Source organism: Rhinopithecus roxellana, chromosome 15 (genome assembly GCF_007565055.1).
Source record: "Rhinopithecus roxellana isolate Shanxi Qingling chromosome 15, ASM756505v1, whole genome shotgun sequence".
In the NCBI taxonomy this organism is placed as follows: Eukaryota; Metazoa; Chordata; class Mammalia; order Primates; family Cercopithecidae; genus Rhinopithecus; species Rhinopithecus roxellana.
Window position 1 is genome coordinate 54,789,442 of NC_044563.1, and position 17,194 is coordinate 54,806,635.

General features: G+C 38.7%; 1 protein-coding gene across 10 annotated transcripts in view; it reads left to right on the forward strand.

The window, feature by feature from the left end:
* Window positions 1-17,194, forward strand: part of PAK1 (p21 (RAC1) activated kinase 1) — a 150,189-nt gene that overhangs the window by 97,562 nt on the left and 35,433 nt on the right. For 5 of the 10 annotated variants that reach the window (XM_030917939.1, XM_030917937.1, XM_030917943.1 and 2 more), the window contains exons 5-6: window positions 3,814-3,851; window positions 6,020-6,031. In XM_030917939.1, the coding sequence (XP_030773799.1) occupies window positions 3,814-3,851; window positions 6,020-6,031 (50 nt within the window). Of the gene's footprint in view, window positions 1-3,813; window positions 3,852-5,968; window positions 6,032-17,194 lie in introns of all 10 variants that reach the window. The other 5 variants (XM_010365786.2, XM_030917942.1, XM_030917944.1 and 2 more) reach the window with 2 other exon arrangements.

Sequence of the window (17,194 nt, forward strand, 5' to 3'; positions counted from 1 at the left end):
AGGCTCTTTACTCATGTTGCCTCCTTCAAATGGCAGTGTTGTTGGGAAGGTGAGAACCAGGATGAACTAGGGAATTTGAAGGATGCTTTCCCCAGCCAGTATCTGGCTTGTTTCAAGGGCACAGATGGTGGAGATGATAGGCTGCAGCTTCACTCATGCTGCCATGGTGGTGCCCAGGAGAGGGCCATGCATGTGCCCAGCAGTATTTCCTTCCTCTCGTCTGGCCCCACTGAGTCTGTCTCACTTCTTCCATTGAGGGACTGAGTCATTTCAAGGAGGAATTGGGGTGGAGGGCTACTGAGTGGGAAAGTTTTCTAGTCAGGAAATTAGAGTTTATGTTAAAGGAATTTGTCATGGAAACATCAGGTTAGAGACTGTCTTTGAAAACCTCAGTGGCTAAGTCTTGGGAAGGATCTTTCCTGCATGTATGTATGTAGATATGTGCTAGTGGCATGTAAGTGTGTATGTAAGCAGAGGCATAGCCCTATGGGTTTGCATATATTTGGAATTAAAGCCCACTTTAGTATTCATGAACAAAGATAAAGTCCACTCAGGTATTCATGAACGAACATATGTATAAATATACATATTCAGGTAATTATGTGTATGTTCATTCGTGCATGCATATATGAATAATATTGAGTGTGTATGTACAGATACATGTGTGTACATCTACTTTTGTATGTACAAATTTGTGCACATGTATATATATAGATGTATGCCAGAATTTTAATTTTCTGTAAGTTGAAGACTAAGGGCCAACTCTAGGAAAAATTGCATATTTGGCACAGGTTTTTTTAAGTGTCATATCTCTCCTTTCCCTATTTGCCATCCTCTCATACTATTAGTTATGATAATACTACCTTAATTTGTATATGCTCACATGTGAATTACCTCACGTGATTTTTTTTTTTTTTTTTGAGACAGAGTCTTGCTCTGTCACCCAGGCTGGAGTCCTGTGGTGCGATCTTGGCTCACTGCAGCCTGTGCTCCTGGGCTCAAGTGATTCTCCTTCCTCAGCCTCCTGAGTAACTGGGACTGCGGGCGTGTGCCACCACACCCAGCTAATTTTTGTGTTTTTAGTAGAGATGGGTCATCATGTTGGCCAGGCTGGTCTCGAACTCCTGACCTCAAGTGATTTGCCCACCTCAGCTTCCCACAGTGCTGGGATTACTGGCATGAGCCACTGAGCCTGGCTCCCTCATGTGATTCTTATGATGGCCTTAGGAGATTGGCAGGGCAAGGACTATTATCCTCCTTTTATATACTCAAAGAAATTAATTAGACTCAGAGAAGTTAAATGACATACCTCAAGTGAGTCAGCTGATACATGATGGAAATGTATTTTGACTTGGGCCTTTAACTCCTTTGCTGCCTATGACCCAAACACAATCCTCCATGCTAATTTTTTTTTGTCAAGTGTTTCTGTTTTTTCAACACTTTTTTTTTTTTTTTTTTTTTGAGACGGAGTCTCGCTCTGTTACCCGGGCTGGAGTGTAGTGGCACGATCTTGGCTCACTGCAACCCCCGCCTCCTGGGTTCGAGCAATTCTTCTGCCTCAGCCTCCCAAGTAGCTGAGACTATAGGCGCACACCACTATGCCCAGTTAATTTTTGTATTTTTAGTAGAGACAGGGTTTCACCATATTGGCGAGGCTGGTCTCGAACTCCTGACCTTGTGATCCACCCACCTTGGCCTCCCAAAGCGCTGGGATTACAGGCGTGAGCCACTGCGCCCGGCAACACTTAATTTTTTATGCCAGTTAGTAGCTAATCTAATAGGGAAAAAGTAGATGAGATTGACAACGCAGCTGGGTCTTAGCCCTATTTTGCCAATGACTTATGTGACCTTGAACCAATCTTTTTCCTTTTCTGAACCTCATTTTACTCATCTGTAAATGAAAGTGCTGGAAGTACTTTCTGTTCCGTCATTCTGTGCTTTGGAATTTGATTTTGATATATAGTTCATCACCTTTAAAGGGAGTGTTTACTTATTTTTTATATGACATAACAAGTATACTTATTACCAAAATACCCGATCTTCAAAAATACTAGCAGTACATAAAGTTGGGGGTAGTGCAGTGAAGGCATAGTGTTGTACTCTGCCAAAGTTGATAGTCTTCTGGACAAGAAAAAACAAATGAATTATGCTTAAAGTATATCCTGAATTTATTTCTCCAGATTACTGCTAGCTATTCTGGATTTGTTATAAGAACATGTTGTCAGAGCTTGCCTTATTTCCTGCTGTGTGGGTTCATGATTTGCTGTAGGGTCAAAGAAGCTGTATCTGGCACTTTTTATATGATGGAATTGGGATTGTACATTCTCTGGGCTTGGTTCTTGGTGAGAAATATATTGGATTTGGTAGAATATTTCTCCTCCTCAATTCCATTAGTGGTGAATTGGCAAAGTCAGTTTTTCTTGGACCCGTGGGAATTAAAGAACAAAACTGAAGACATTACCTGGTCTTTAAATTTATTTCTTGCTAAGATCTCCATTGGGTCTCTCATATTTTATGAAGTCTAAGATACCACTGATTATAAGATGCACAATTATTTCCATACCAATCAAGGAAAATAAAGCTGCCAATTAAACCATAACATGCTTTTGATGGTAGAACACACCTCTGTTTCAGAGACTTTAATGTGAAAAATGTACCTCTCAGAATCAATGAAACATGGTAATTGCTTCATTGAGGGAGCTTGATTCTATTCTTGGAAAACAAGACCCTACCTTTAATTAGACTTGACAGGATTTATACCTGTCTTTTCCTCAACCTTAGTCCTTTTGTCCCTGTGGGCAGTATATATGGATATAGAAGGATCCTTTATGAAAGCTGAAGCTGGAGACTGGCCATGATTTGGCATGGATGACTCGGGTGGTGCTATGGATTCTTTCCTTTTCTTTTAGAACACAGATTTTCTTAGCTATTTAAGCCTGACAGTGATATAGCTGATGATGTGGATACAGTTCTAGCATAGTATTTAGAATGAGACCAGAATTCAAATCTAATTCCTCTCTTTAACCTGTGTGTACCCTGGACAGATAACAGTCATGTGCCACAACAACAGACCACATATACAATGGTGGTCTGATAATATTATAAGGGAGCTGAAAAATTCTTATCACCTAGTGATTACTTAAGTTTAAAATAAATTTAGTGTAGCCTAAGTGTATACTGGTAATGTCCTACTTAGGCCTTCACATTTACTCATCACTCACTCAGTGACTCACCCAGAGCAACTTCCAGTCCTGCAGGCTCTATTTATGGTAAGTGCTTATGTAGATATATCCTTTTATTTACCTTTTGAACTATATTTTTATTGTACCTTTTCTATGTTTAGATATACAAATGCTTACCATTGTGTTACAGTTGCCTCCAGTAACATGCTGTACAGGTTTGTATCCTAGAAAGCAACAGGCTATACAATATAGCCCAGGTATGTGGCAGGCTATACCATCTAGGTTTGTGTAAGTACACTCTATGATGTTCCCATAATGACAGAATTACTTGATGACACATTTCACAGAACATACCCTATTGCTAAGCCACACACAACTGTACTTAACATCTCTGAACTTGTTTCCAAATCAATAAAAGTAGATATAATAACAGTACCCAGAGCCATAATGAGGATTAAAGAAGGTGATATATATAATGCATTTAGCATGATATCTAGCCTGTAGTACCAGTCATACTATTACTATTCTCTGAATCTGGCATGTGCTTGACCAGATAGACTTCTTTTGCTGTCAAGAAAGAATTAACTGTAATTGTTTATTGACTAAGTCCCTTGTCTTTCTTCCTGTGCAGATAAGTCAGCTGAGGATTATAATTCTTCTAATGCCTTGGTAAGTATTTACTCTATGTTGATGTGGGCAGATGTGGAGGTAAGGATCAAGACGGTGTGGCAGAGGCAGAGCCTGAGCTGGGAGGCACTCGTATTAGTCACTCCTGCACCCTTGGCCTCAGAATTCCTATCTATCCAATAAAGAAATTAGATATAATAAATAGGGGTGGGTGTCCCTTTCAGCTTTAATGTCCTAGAAATTCTTTCTTTGTGATAATTTTCTTATTTTTAATTTTTATGGATTCATAATAGTTGTAAAATGTTCTAGAAATTCTGGAACCAGAAGATACGGCTTTAGGCTCAGTTTTTAAATTTGTAGCTTTGAACCTTGGGAAAGTCAGTTTGCCTCTTTGAGCTTCAATTTCTTCATCAATAAAATGAGGATGATATACTCTGCCCTTACCTGGACGTGTCTTCAGATACCTACATTTAGAAGAAAATTTCCTCTTTGGTCTATGGAGTCTGCAAAACCAAGATTAGTACTAATTGTTGAAGGGAACAGATTTTATTCATTTAAAGTCATTCATTCTGTCCTCTGAAGGTGTAATGAATGCTTTGACACTCGAATGGATGTTACAGAAATCATGAAGAATTGGCTGGGGATTAAACTAGAGGATCTCTGTGTCTCTCTCAACTTATAAATTCTATTTCCCAGGGCAATTACAAGGATAAAATGTGATGTTGATGTATTTGAAAGGGTCCTATAAATAATAAAATGCGATGCATGTAAGAGAATACTGCCTTTTTTTTTTTTTTTAAAGAGACGAGGTTTTGCTCCGTTGTCCAGGCGGGAGTGCAATGGTGTGATCATAGCTCAGTGTAAACTCAAACTCCCAGGCTCAAGTGATGCTCCTGCCTCAGCCCTCTGAATAGCTGGGACTATAGGCATAAGCCACCACACTCAGCTAATTTTTTTTTTTTTTTTGAGACGGAGTCTCGCTCTGTTGCCGGGGCTGGAGTACAGTGGCCGGATCTCAGTTCACTGCAAGCTCTGCCTCCCGGGCTCCTGCCATTCTCCTGCCTCAGCCTCCGGAGTAGCTGGGACTACAGGCGCCCGCCACCTCGCCCGGCTAGATTTTTGTATTTTTTAGTAGAGACGGGGTTTCACCGTGTTAGCCAGGATGGTCTCGATCTCCTGACCTCGTGATCCGCCCGTCTCAGCCTCCCAAAGTGCTGGGATTACAGGCTTGAGCCACTGCGCCCGGCCCACTCAGCTAATTTTTAAAAAGTTTTGGTAGAGATGGGATTCTCATTTTGTGTTCTCAAACTCCTGGCTTCAAGTGATCCTCTTGCCTCGACCTCCCAAAGTGTTAGGATTACAGGTGTGAGCCACCACACCTGGTTGCCATTTATTTTTTACATCTGATGTCTCTTGTACATAGGTGGTTATGCCATATTGATTTACTAAACATTTGCAAAAGCCCTAGTTTATACTATGCCAGGTCCGGTGTGAATAAGTGACATTACAGAGATGGTCAGACATGTCCCAATACCTAAGAACCTCCCAGTCTCGAGCAGCCAATTCTTCATGATTCCCGTTTGTGCTTGAAGGCACAGACAGACAATTATAGTGCAGCATGCTAACCTTCATGAAGCCAGGGGCTGTTTCTGACTTGTTAATTGTCTTATCATTTGCATCTGGCAAGTCTTGGCATTTGGTAAACATTTACTGAATGAAAGGTTGGATGTGTCAGAGAAAGCTTCCTGATGGTAAAGTCTGAGTTGACTGAGTCAGTTATCTAGAGCAAAGATTAAGGGGAAATGCGGATATTCCACACAGAAAGAGAATAGCATGTGTGTGGGCAAGGAAGTTCATGAGGTGTACTTGCACAGGGAACTGCGAAGTGGTTTGTTATGACTAGAATGTGAATTGTGAAGGAAGTAGAGGTGGGCGATGAGGAGGAGTGGTAGTGGTAAGCGGGACAAATCATGTAGGAGTTTGACTTATCTTAAAGGTGATGAGAAGCTTGAAGAGCTTAAGCAGGAGAGTGGTTAAGTTCTAACACAATACCGAGTCACCATCAAAATACTTTGAACCATGCTTCCACCGTGGGTACTGGTTTATTCTGAGTCATTTTTACACTTATTGATTATAAAAAACAATATTCACATGTTCAGTGCCTTGCAACCTGTTGGATCCTTTCTTACCGACTCTCTGAATCCTCACAGGAGCTTACTGAGGTAAGTTATTATCCTTATAGATGATAAAACTGAAATGGAAAAGAGTTAATGGCAATAGGCATCTGATTCCCAGCCTATACTTCTTTCCCCCGCTTCGTGCTGCCTTTCATCAAATGGAAGGGATGTAATTAAAAGATGGGAAAGAATTTGCAAATACAGGATCTTTGAATAGTAAATTATTGAAGAAGAGGCTCTAAGCCAAATTGTGCTTCGTGGCTCAAATGTCTTTATGCTTTTATGGGAAGAGTGATAGCCATCAATATTGAGTGCCTACGATGCACTGTGTTAAAAACTTTATATAAGCATGATTAGCCTCACAATTACCTATGTACAAAGTATTGTCATCTCCATTTCATAGGCAGAAAAACAGAGTTTCCTGAAGACTTATAATTAGAACCACATTAGAACTGGGGTCTTCTGAATCCCAGTTTAGGTTTCTTTTCACTGTGGCAAGGAACAAAAAAAGATGTCATTGAGGTCTTATAAAGGAGACTGCAGTAAAGCTGTAGCTATGTTGTTTGTTATTGAGGAGGAAGAGCCCTGGGGTTCATGCCATATGGCAGGGAGGATAACACCTGCTTGGTAAAAACTTGTACTGGTTTAGTATCTACAATTAAAACTACTAAGACTGTCAAGGACATTGTTCTCCCTCAATTCAGAACATTTGTCCAGCACTAGCTCAGTGCTCTATATATCCTTACTAGTTTTACATGGAAGAAATGTTTTGTATTATAGTAGCATGTCATTATTTTCCATATTGGTTTCACACAGATGATTCCACTTGTGAAATAATCAAATACAATTGTTGCCTAAGAAATTAAGACTCAGAAAGATTAAGTGACTCACTCTCTACGTTTGACTGAGTGAGTAGTAGAAACCAGCACAAAATTCTGCTCTCCTAAGCATTCATGTATTCACTCATACCCTAAATATTGAGTTAGTATCTTCTTTATGCCAAAGTACAGGTGACACAAAAATGAATGTACACTATCTTAATCCTTGAGAAAAAAAATTAATGATAGACTGGGGAGAGAAGGGCTGCAAGAAAGGCATGAATAATGTACAATGGGGTTATATTTGATGGAGTGATTTACTCTGCTCTGAAGTACAAGGAAGTTTGCAGAGTTCTTGGGCCTTAAAACGTTCGTTTAACAAACATAATCTTAAAGTCCCTTTTAGCTCTAAATTCTGTTATCTGTGGTTCACTGGTCTGAGATCTGACTTTAAGATTCCATGGCATTTTAATGCCTGATTCTCATTTATAAAATGAATAGTTACCCCATGATAGGTTCTTTGGGTGCTGAGAATTCAAGGACTAGTAAGATCTCTGCTCTTGGTCTCACAATTTTTGTGATGAATCAGAACATGTAAACAAGGATTTATAATATAGTGTTAGGTGAGCATCAGGTAATGATACCAGGCAGAGAAAAAGGCAGTGCTTTCCTGTGTGATGGACAGCATGAACAAAAGTTGGGTTAAGGATCCAGTATGTTAGGCCAGAGAGCTTGGACTTTATGCTGGAGCTGAGGGAGTGTTTTAAATAGAAGATTGATGTAGTTGGATATGTAATGTCTAAACTAGCATCTTAGATTTCTTTAGAAATTGGATCAAGATAGTAAACTGAATTCATGTGCCCATCTCTCTTGCTATCTCAAATTTCTTAATTTCAGAAAAGATTTCTTAAAAATCAAATTAAAAGCAATGCTCTAAAACAAAAGCATGACGTAAATCAACTGTTGTGAGGAATTCATGGAAGATAGAAAGCAGAAAAGGTCAGATTGATCAGAGCAGAAGAAGCCACAACTTAAAGTATGTGTAAGAGAAGATGCCTAGGAAAATGAAAGTAGCTCCAGAGAAAATGGGCTAAAAGAATGTATACAAGAAGCAGGAAAGAGTCATGGGCCATCTTCAAGGGTAAATTAATTTAATTCTACCTTTGAAACAGTAGGGGCAGCCTCCTCCTTACAGTGCACAAAAGGCAGCGGGTGCATTTGATTCTAAGCTAAAATCAGCTAATTTTCTGGAGAAAGTAAACTGCCTACTTGAGGAAAGCTCTTGCTGTGGGTATAGGGGCCTGAGAGAGAAACACAGAGGAACCTGAGTTTACTGCAATATTCTACCACAGATATAAAGAAAAGGAAACAGGAGAAGTAGCTCTGCAGTGAAGGAAAATACATTAAAGTTTTCTATCCCAAGAGTAAATTTGTCATACTTTCGATACCTGGGAGGAGGGGAATCTCTACTTTTCCATGCCTACATACCCTAAAGTAACACTTGCCAATAACCATCTCTCCATACTCATGAACAGATCGTATCAGACCTCTATTCAGAAGAGGACAGTAGAAAAACAGACTTACATAAGTTTCAGAAAAACTAATGTTAATTACACTAATCTGTCGTTCACTTATAAATGTGAATGAATAGCCAATGATCTCCAGACATTTGAGAGAAGCACAACATTAAAGAGAGGGACCAAGATAAGGAAAGAAAATTAACCCCAGAGGAAATAGATAATTCAGGAAATAACTTTTTAAAAAATCTAATATTTTCAGAGAGGATCTATAGTTGTTGCATCTACAGAAACACCCTGCTATTAGAGCAACCAGAGGAGGAAAGAGTGTTCTTAGTATTAAAAACATAAGAAATAAATTTATGGCTGGGCACGGTGGCTCACACCTGTAATCCCAGCACTTTGGGAGGCCGAGGCAGGTGGATCACCTGAGGTTGGGAGTTCGAGACCAGCCTGGTCAACATGGTGAAACCCCATCTCTACTAAGAATACAAAAATTAGCTAGGTGTGGTGGTACATTCCTGTAATCCCAGCCACTCGGGAGGCTGAGGCAGGATAATCACTTGAACTTTGGAGGCAGAGGTTGCAGTGAGCTGAGATTATGCCACTGCCCTCCAACCTGGGTGACAAAGCGAGACTCCATCTCAAAAAAAAAAAAAGAAAAAAAAAAGAAAGTTATAAGGTTTAAACAACAAATGCATATAAGTGAATAGGGAATTAATGATATAAAATATAAAAGATAAAAAATTTGAGAATAAATGACGATAGAGGGTTGGTCAAGGGGATTCAAGCATAAGTAGAGAACAGAGGCAGTAGAGTGAAAAAATAAATAATAGGAGAAAAATTTCCCAGCTAGAGAAAGGCATGAGTCTTCAGATGAAGGGCCTATTAATGACCAAGTCAGATAATTGAAAAGAGATCCAAGAATAAAGAGAAAAATCTTAAAAGCTTCCAAAGAGAATATAGTTCATGTCCAAAGGAACATTAGCATCAGACATCTCGTTAGAAATAGTGGAAAAAACAGTAGTATCTTCAGAGGGATGAGGCAAATTGTTTAGAACCAAGAATTCTGTACCTAATCAAACTAATATTTTAACTATAAGGTGTCAATATAAAGATACGTTTGGACACGTGTAGATCAAAGATTACCACCCACAGATTACTTCTAAAAGGCTAAACACCAAATAGTAATAATAATTACCTCTGGGGTTGATGGTGATTGAGAATACTCACTTAAAAATATTTTTATTGGCCAGACATGGTGGCTGACGCCTATAATCCCGGCACGTTGGGAGGCCAAGGTGGGCAGGGCACCTGAGGTGAGTTCAAGACCAGCCTGGCCAACATGATGAAACCCCATCTCTACTAAAAATACAAAAAAATTAGCTGGGCATGGTGGTGTGTGCCTGCAATCCCAGCTACTCAGGAGGCTGAGGCAAAAGAATCACTTGAACCAGGGAGGCAGAGGTTGCAGTGAGCTGAGATCATGCCACTGCACTCCAGTCTGGGTGAAAGAGCGAGACCCTGTCTCAAAAAAAAAATAAAAATAAAAATAAAAAATATTTTTATCCAGGTATTTGATTAAAAAGTCAAGTAGGACTAAAAGCCTTGTAATAAGTAGTTGTCATTCTGCGATCTCCCTTCACCATTGTCTTGGCAATCCCTTTGCATTTTTCTGTTGGTATTCCTACTTTCTCTATGCCATGTCTACATTATTTTTTGTTTACTTTTGAATTTGGTGGAGCACATCCTCTCGTAGATTTAAGAAAGTAAATGGAAAGTAAACATTTAATATCTTTCAGGTCTCAAAATGGGGGGGTTCTCTATGCTACCCTCATGTTTAATTAATAATTTAACTGCTTATAGAATTGCAGATTACACGTATTTTTTCATCAGAATTTGGAAAACATTACGCTTTTGTCATCTAGCTTTCAGTACTGCTGAGTCCAAAGCCATTTTATTTCTCCTTCCCTGTATATGACCAATCTTTTTTTCTACTCAGAAAGCTTGTAGGATCATCTTTGTCACCATTGCTTTGAAATTTCACAGTTGTATTCCTATTTACATCTATTTATACTGCAGGGAGCTTTGTGAACTCTTTCAGCCTGGAAACTCTACCCTCAGTTCTAGGAAATTGCTTGAATTATTTTGTTGATGATTTCTTCCCCTTGGTTCTTTTGTTCTCTCTTCCTGGAACCTCCATTATTTAGATCTTGGACTTTTTTTTTTTTTTTTTTGAGATGGAGTCTCACTCTGTCACCAGGCTGGAGTGCGGTGGCGCGATCTCGGCTCACTGCAACCTCCGCCTCCCAGTTCAAGCAATTCCCCTGCTTCAGCCTCCCGAGTAGCTGGGACTATAGGCGCACACCACCACTCCCGGCTAATTTTTTTTGTATATTAGTAGAGACGGGATTTCACCATGTTGGCCAGGATGATCTCGATCTCCTGACCTTGTGATTTGCCCGCCTCGGCGTCCCAAAGTGCTGGGATTACAGGCATGAGCCGCCACACCCAGCCCTAGATCTTGGACCTCTTAAACTGATTCTCCATTTTTTAAAGGATTTTTCCTCTATTTTCCTTGCGTTTGTTTTCTGAAGAATTAGGAGACTTCCTCAACTTCATCTTTCAGTCAATTTAATTTTTCATTTCTGTTCTCATGTTTGATTTTCAAGCACTTTTTTATTTTAAGAAAATATATAGCATTCTTATTTCCAGAATTGATATATTTTCTTCTCTCTAAGGAAGTTAATGATAGGCTTTCTTTGGGTGTTTTTTCCTCCCTGTTTAGTCTGGTTTTTCCAGGTGGCCCTTTGCCTCATTTGTTTTGGTTTCACACTTTTATGTTAGAGGTTTTCCTTGCATATTCAGAGGTCTGCTCATATTTATGATTGGGGTACTAAAAAGCTCACTAGAATTTTAAGCTCATGGGTGGTAAACAATTCAATACTTTTAATAAATTTGTAGAATTGTGCCACCATCACCTGAAAAAGTTCCCTGGTACCCTTTTACCATTTATTCAAACTCCCATGCTCAACCCTAGGAAACCACTGATCTGCTTTTGGTCTTTGTAAATTTGTCTTTCTAGACATTTTATATAAATAAACTCATACAACATGTAGTATTTTGTGTGTTGCTTCTTTTACTTAGCTTTGAACTTTATGTTGTAACACGTATCAGTATGGTGTATTTCATTTATTGTTATGTCCAAATCTTATTCCCTTGTATGGATACATTACATTTTATTTATCTTTTCGTTTTTTTTTTCTTTTTTTGGAGATGGAGTTTCACTCTTATTGCCCAGACTGGAGTGTAATGGTGTGATCTCGGCCCACCGCAACCTCCGCCTGCCGGGTTCAAGCAATTCTCCTGCCTCAGTCTCCTGCGTAGCTGGGATTACAGGCATGCACTACCACGCCCGGCTAATTTTGTATGTGTAGTAGAGACTGGGTTTCTCCATGTTGGTCAGTCTGGTCTTGAACTCCCGACCTCAGGTGATCCACCCACCTTGGCCTCCCAAAGTGCTGGGATCACAGGCGTGAGCCACCGTGCCCGGCCTTATTTATCTTTTCATCAATTGATGTCTACTTGGGTTGTTCCCACTTTTTGGTCATTATGAATAATGCAGTTATGAACATTCACGTACAAGGTCTTGTGTAGTCTCATTTCTTGAGAGTATATACCTAAGGAATGGAACTGCTGGGGCATGTGGTTAACTTTATGTTTAACCTTTCGAGGAACTGCCAGACTTATTTCCACAATGCTGGCCCATTTTACATTCCCACCAGCAGTTATGAAAGTTCCAGTTTCTGCATATCTTTGCCTGTCCCTGTTGTTGTCTGTCATTTTATTATAGTCATTTTAGTGGGGGTGAAGTGGTATGTCATTGTGATTTTATTTGGATTTCCTAATGGATAATGGTGTTGAACATCTTTTCATGTGCTTATTGGCCATTTATATATCTTCTTTGAAAAAATGTATTTTCTGTTATTGATCTGTAATTTAATTCAACTGTGGTCAAATAGTATATTTTATGTGATTTCAGTCTTCTTAAATTTATTGAAATGTGTTTTATGCCCCAGCATATAGTCTATCCTGGAGAATGATCCATGTGTAGTTGAAAAGAATATATACTTTGTAGACATTGGTTGAAATGTTCTTTATATGTTGGTTAGGTCAGTGTTTTCCTTTATCCTTGCTTATTTTCCTTCTAGTTCAGTTAATTATTGAGAGTGGAGTAGTGAAATCTCCAACTAGAATTAAAATTGCTAACTATAATAGAATTGTCTCTTTCTCACTTTAATTCCAGTATCTCTTGGTTTATGCAAAACTGCTTTGTTAGGTGTACATATGTTTGTGTTGTTATATTTATAATTGTTATAATTGATAGAATTGGTATATCAGTTGTTTTGACTTTTTATCATGAAATGTCTCTGTGTCTCAAATGATACTTCTTCTCCTAAAGTCTTTTTTTTGGTGTTAATATAGCCACTTTGGCTCTTATGGTTACTGTTTGCATGGTACATATTTTCCTACTGTTTTGCTTTCAGTTTATTCATGTATTTGAATCTATAATGTGTCGCTTGTAGACAACATATAGTCAAATCTTTTTTTCTTTTCAGTCTGACAATTTCTGCCTTTTGATTGGGGTATTTAGACTATTCATGTTAATGTAATTTTTGTTAGGTATGGACTTAATGTTTACCCATTTGCTATTTATTTTCTGTATGGATTCTGACTTTTTCTATTCCTCTTTCACTGCCTTCTTTTGTATTAATATTTATTTTTTTTTTACTTTGCATATTTCTTTTTTTATTGTACTTTATGTTCTAGGGTACATGTGCACAACGTGCAGGTTTGTTACATATGTAACAAACCATGTTGGTTTGCTGCACCCATTAACTCGTCATTTACATTAGCTATATCTCCTAATGCTATCCCTCCCCCCTCCCCCACTATATTAATATTTTCATTGTGTCATTTAAATTCTTTTTTAAACTGTATTTCTTGGTGGCTATTTTATGTCTTATGCATTTTAATTTATTACAATCTACTTGACATTAATAGTAACTGAATTCCCAATATATCTTCATTCCCTGCCCCTTCTTTGTTCTGTTACTGCCATTCATTCATATACACGAATGTGTATGAATGTGTGTATGTGCGTGTATGTACTGTATATGTTGGAAGTCTAACAATTGCTTTATACAATTATGTTTTTTAAAGAAGTTAATGGAAGAAATAACAAAAAGTATTTTTTTAGAGTGTTCCATGTTAATCTACATATTTACCATTTCCTCTGCTCTCCATTATTACTTGTGGATTTGAGTTACTATTTGGTATTACTTCCTTTCAGTCTGATGGACTTCTCTGAGTATTTCTTGTAAGTCAGGTCTGATAGCAATAAATTCTCTTTCTCTGTTAATCTGGAATGTTTTCATTTCATCTTCATTTTGAAGGATAGTTTTCTTGGGTATAGATTTCTTGATTGGCAATTTTTTAAAATTTCAGCTGTTTGAATATGTCATCCCACTGCCTTTTGGCCTCCATTGTTTCTGATCAGAAGTTTTTATTTTTATTTTTAAAATATACTGATCAGCAGTCAGCTGTTAATCATACTGATTGGCCTTGTACGTGATGTCAGTTTTCTCTAATTGCTTTAAATATTTTCATGTTGGCTTTAGCTTTTGGCAGTCTGACTGTGCGTTTAGGTGGTCTTTTTTTTTTTTTTAATTTTTCTTTTACTGAGACGGAGTCTCGCTCTGTCGCCCAGGCTGGAGTACAGTGGTGCGATCTTGGTTCACTGCAACCTCCTGAGTTCAGGCAATGCTCTTGCCTCAGCCTTCTGAGTAGCTGGGATTTCAGGTGCGTGCCACCACACCCAGCTAATTTTTGTATTTTTAGCAGAGATGGGGTTTCACCATATTGGCCAGGCTGGTCTCAAACTCCTGACCTCAAGTGATCCACCTACCTCATCCTTCCAAAGTGCTGGGATTACAGGCATGAGCCACCGTGCCCAGCCAGGTGTGAATCTTTTTGTGTTTTTCCTACTTGGGATTTATTGAGGTTCTTGGATCTGTAGATTAAATATTTTTTATCAAATTTAGGAAGTTTTATCTATTCTTTTTTAAAATATTTTTTGGCTTTTTTTTTTTCTTCCTCAGAGACTCTTATTATATGTATGCTGGTGTGCTTTATGTTGTTCCACAATTCTTTGATGCTCTGTTTTTTACTTTAATTTTTTTACCTCAGTTCTTTATATTAGATAATTTCTATGGGTCCATTTTCTTTTTTGTTGTTGTTGTTTGAGACAGAGTCTTGCTCTGTCGCCCAGGCTGGAGTGCAGTGGCACTTTCTCGGCTCACTGCAACCTCTGCCTCCTGAGTTCAAGCGATTCTCTTGCCTCAGCCTCCTGAGTAACTGGGACAACAGGCACGTGCCACCGTACCCGGCTAATTTTATTTTTATATTTAGTAGAGATAGGGTTTCACCATATTGGCCAGGCTGGTCTCAAACTCCTGACTTCATGATCCGCCCACCTTGGCCTCCCAAAGTGCTAGGATTACAGGTGTGAGCCACCGCACTCGACCTCCATTTTAAAATTCATTGATTGTTTTGCCATATAGAATCCCTTGTTTAGCTCTCTGGTGAGTTTTTCATTTGTTATTTTATCCTTCAACTGCAGTATTTCCATTTGGTTCATTTGAAGTAATTTCTACTGAGAATTTGATTCATTGTTGTTATGCATTCTTTTAACTCTTAAAACATTGTTTCTTTTAGTTTTTTGAATGTATTTATATCTGAGTTGAAATCTTTATTCTCTAAAGCCAACATTTGGGGACATTCAGAGAGTGTCTGTGGATTGCTTTTTTCCCCCTAGGGCATACTTTCCTGTTTCTTTCTATATCTTATAATTTCTTGTTGAAAATTCAATATTTAGATAATATTCTGTACCAATTCTGGATACTGATAGCCCTCTCCCCAAAAAAAGTTGCTAGCTTTTTTGTTTATTTGTTGGTTTTGTATTATCTTACTAGGGATAAATCTGTGAAATAGTCTCTATCTGTGGTCATTGATTTCATTGCTTAGTGTTTGTTTTTTTGTTTGTTTGTTTTTTTGTTTGTTTGTTTGTAGTGGTTTTGTTGTTTTGTTTTGTTGCAGCCTGGCTTTCCAGAGATTGCTTCTATGTTTGCTTAGCTGAATCTTTAGCCAATGATTTGACAGAGATGGTGCTCAAAAACTTCCACTTTGTAAGGCTTCTTTCCTCTACTGATGGATCTGTGTATAGGTAGGGGAGTGCATTTACTGTTTAGGCCTTTTTCAAGTCTGTTCCAGCTTTTACTTTCTGTTGGGCTCTTTTTAATCTTTTATGTGCGTGCACACAGCCAGGCATGTGTGATTAGCATGAGGCTTTTCTAGTGTCTGCTGTGCCTGTGAACAGCCTTAGCAGAAATTAGTTTGCCCTACTCAGGACTGTAACCTCAGGCTAGTAGAACTGCATAGTTGGCCCTCTGCCACTACCATCTTTGGAAGTCACTTCCAATGACAGTGCCAATGGGCCTGGGCATTGCCCACATCTCCAGCAGAAAGTGAATATTCTTGGACTATGCAGTTATACCCTGGTCTGCCCTGGTGGAACCCCCACACTTCTGGAGTTGGGGCTGGGATGGAGGGGAGCATCCCTTACCCAGAATGCCAGAGATTCTATTTTTAACCCAACGTTCAGGAGTTTATCAGTCATGAACACTTCTCAGTATTTTGTTGACCTTTGTTGGATTTCCAGGGAACTGAAATGGTTTTTGTCAATATTGTCCAGATTTATAGTTGCTTTTTGGGGAGAGGATTTGCCAGTCTTCTCTCTCTGCCATATCTTGCAGTCTGCTTATAATATTTTTAAAAAGATAAAAGACATATTATTCTGGGCTATAATAAAAGATGCATTAGAGAAGGCAAGACTGGGTGCCCAAAAAGCAATGAGGAAGACTTGTAAAGGATTTGTAAAGGTAAGAGAATATGGTGCCTAAGTGAAAGCAGTGGTTATGAGGCTAAGGAACAGAGGGTTTAATGGAAAGAACTTCTTGAATCCTGATACGGTTTGTTTTCCATTTTACCATACTGCTTCTCACGGAGTGGGGAAAGGATTTTATGTTTAGTCAGGTATCAATCCTTGGTCTCCCTATCCCAAGGAAAAGTATCAAGTTGATCTTGTTGTAGGGTAAGCATAGTCTTCCTACTGGGACAGAATGCTTGGTGAACATGCACTGGCTACCATCTCCTCTCTGGGTTGGGTTGTCACATTTCAGTGGCCGTTTTCAATCTGTTTGCATTATATCATTCCGAGCTGCCCAGAGCCTTCAGTTTTGATTCCAGTACCTAGTCATTTTCTTCTTCACTATTTTTCCTTGACCTTAAAAATTCTATTTGATCAGGCAGCAGCCACCCAAAATTGCCTTAGGATATAGTCTTATCCTTGACCATCTTAGCTGAACCATGGAGCCTTCCCAAGGTGGTTTTTTAACTGGCCCAATCTGTAATGAGAGCTGGTTTTGATCATGTTGAAGATATGATAAAGCAAACAAACTCTTATAAGATGTGAAAAAAACCATCAGACCCACTAATTTTTACTGTAGAATGTAGGCTAATGGTTTAAGTCAGTAAATAGTACAGTTCTTTGCCATTTTGGTATCTTCCTTCACAATCCTGTTCCCATTATCGCCACTTTTTCAATTGTTGAGTGCCCCATCATTTAGATATTTCATTCCAGTTTATACTACTATTGGATAAGACATATTCATTTAGCAATCCTATACTGAGCACTTTCTAATCATCTGGCCAACATCATTATCATAGCTAATATTTGAGTATTTTAAAAATGA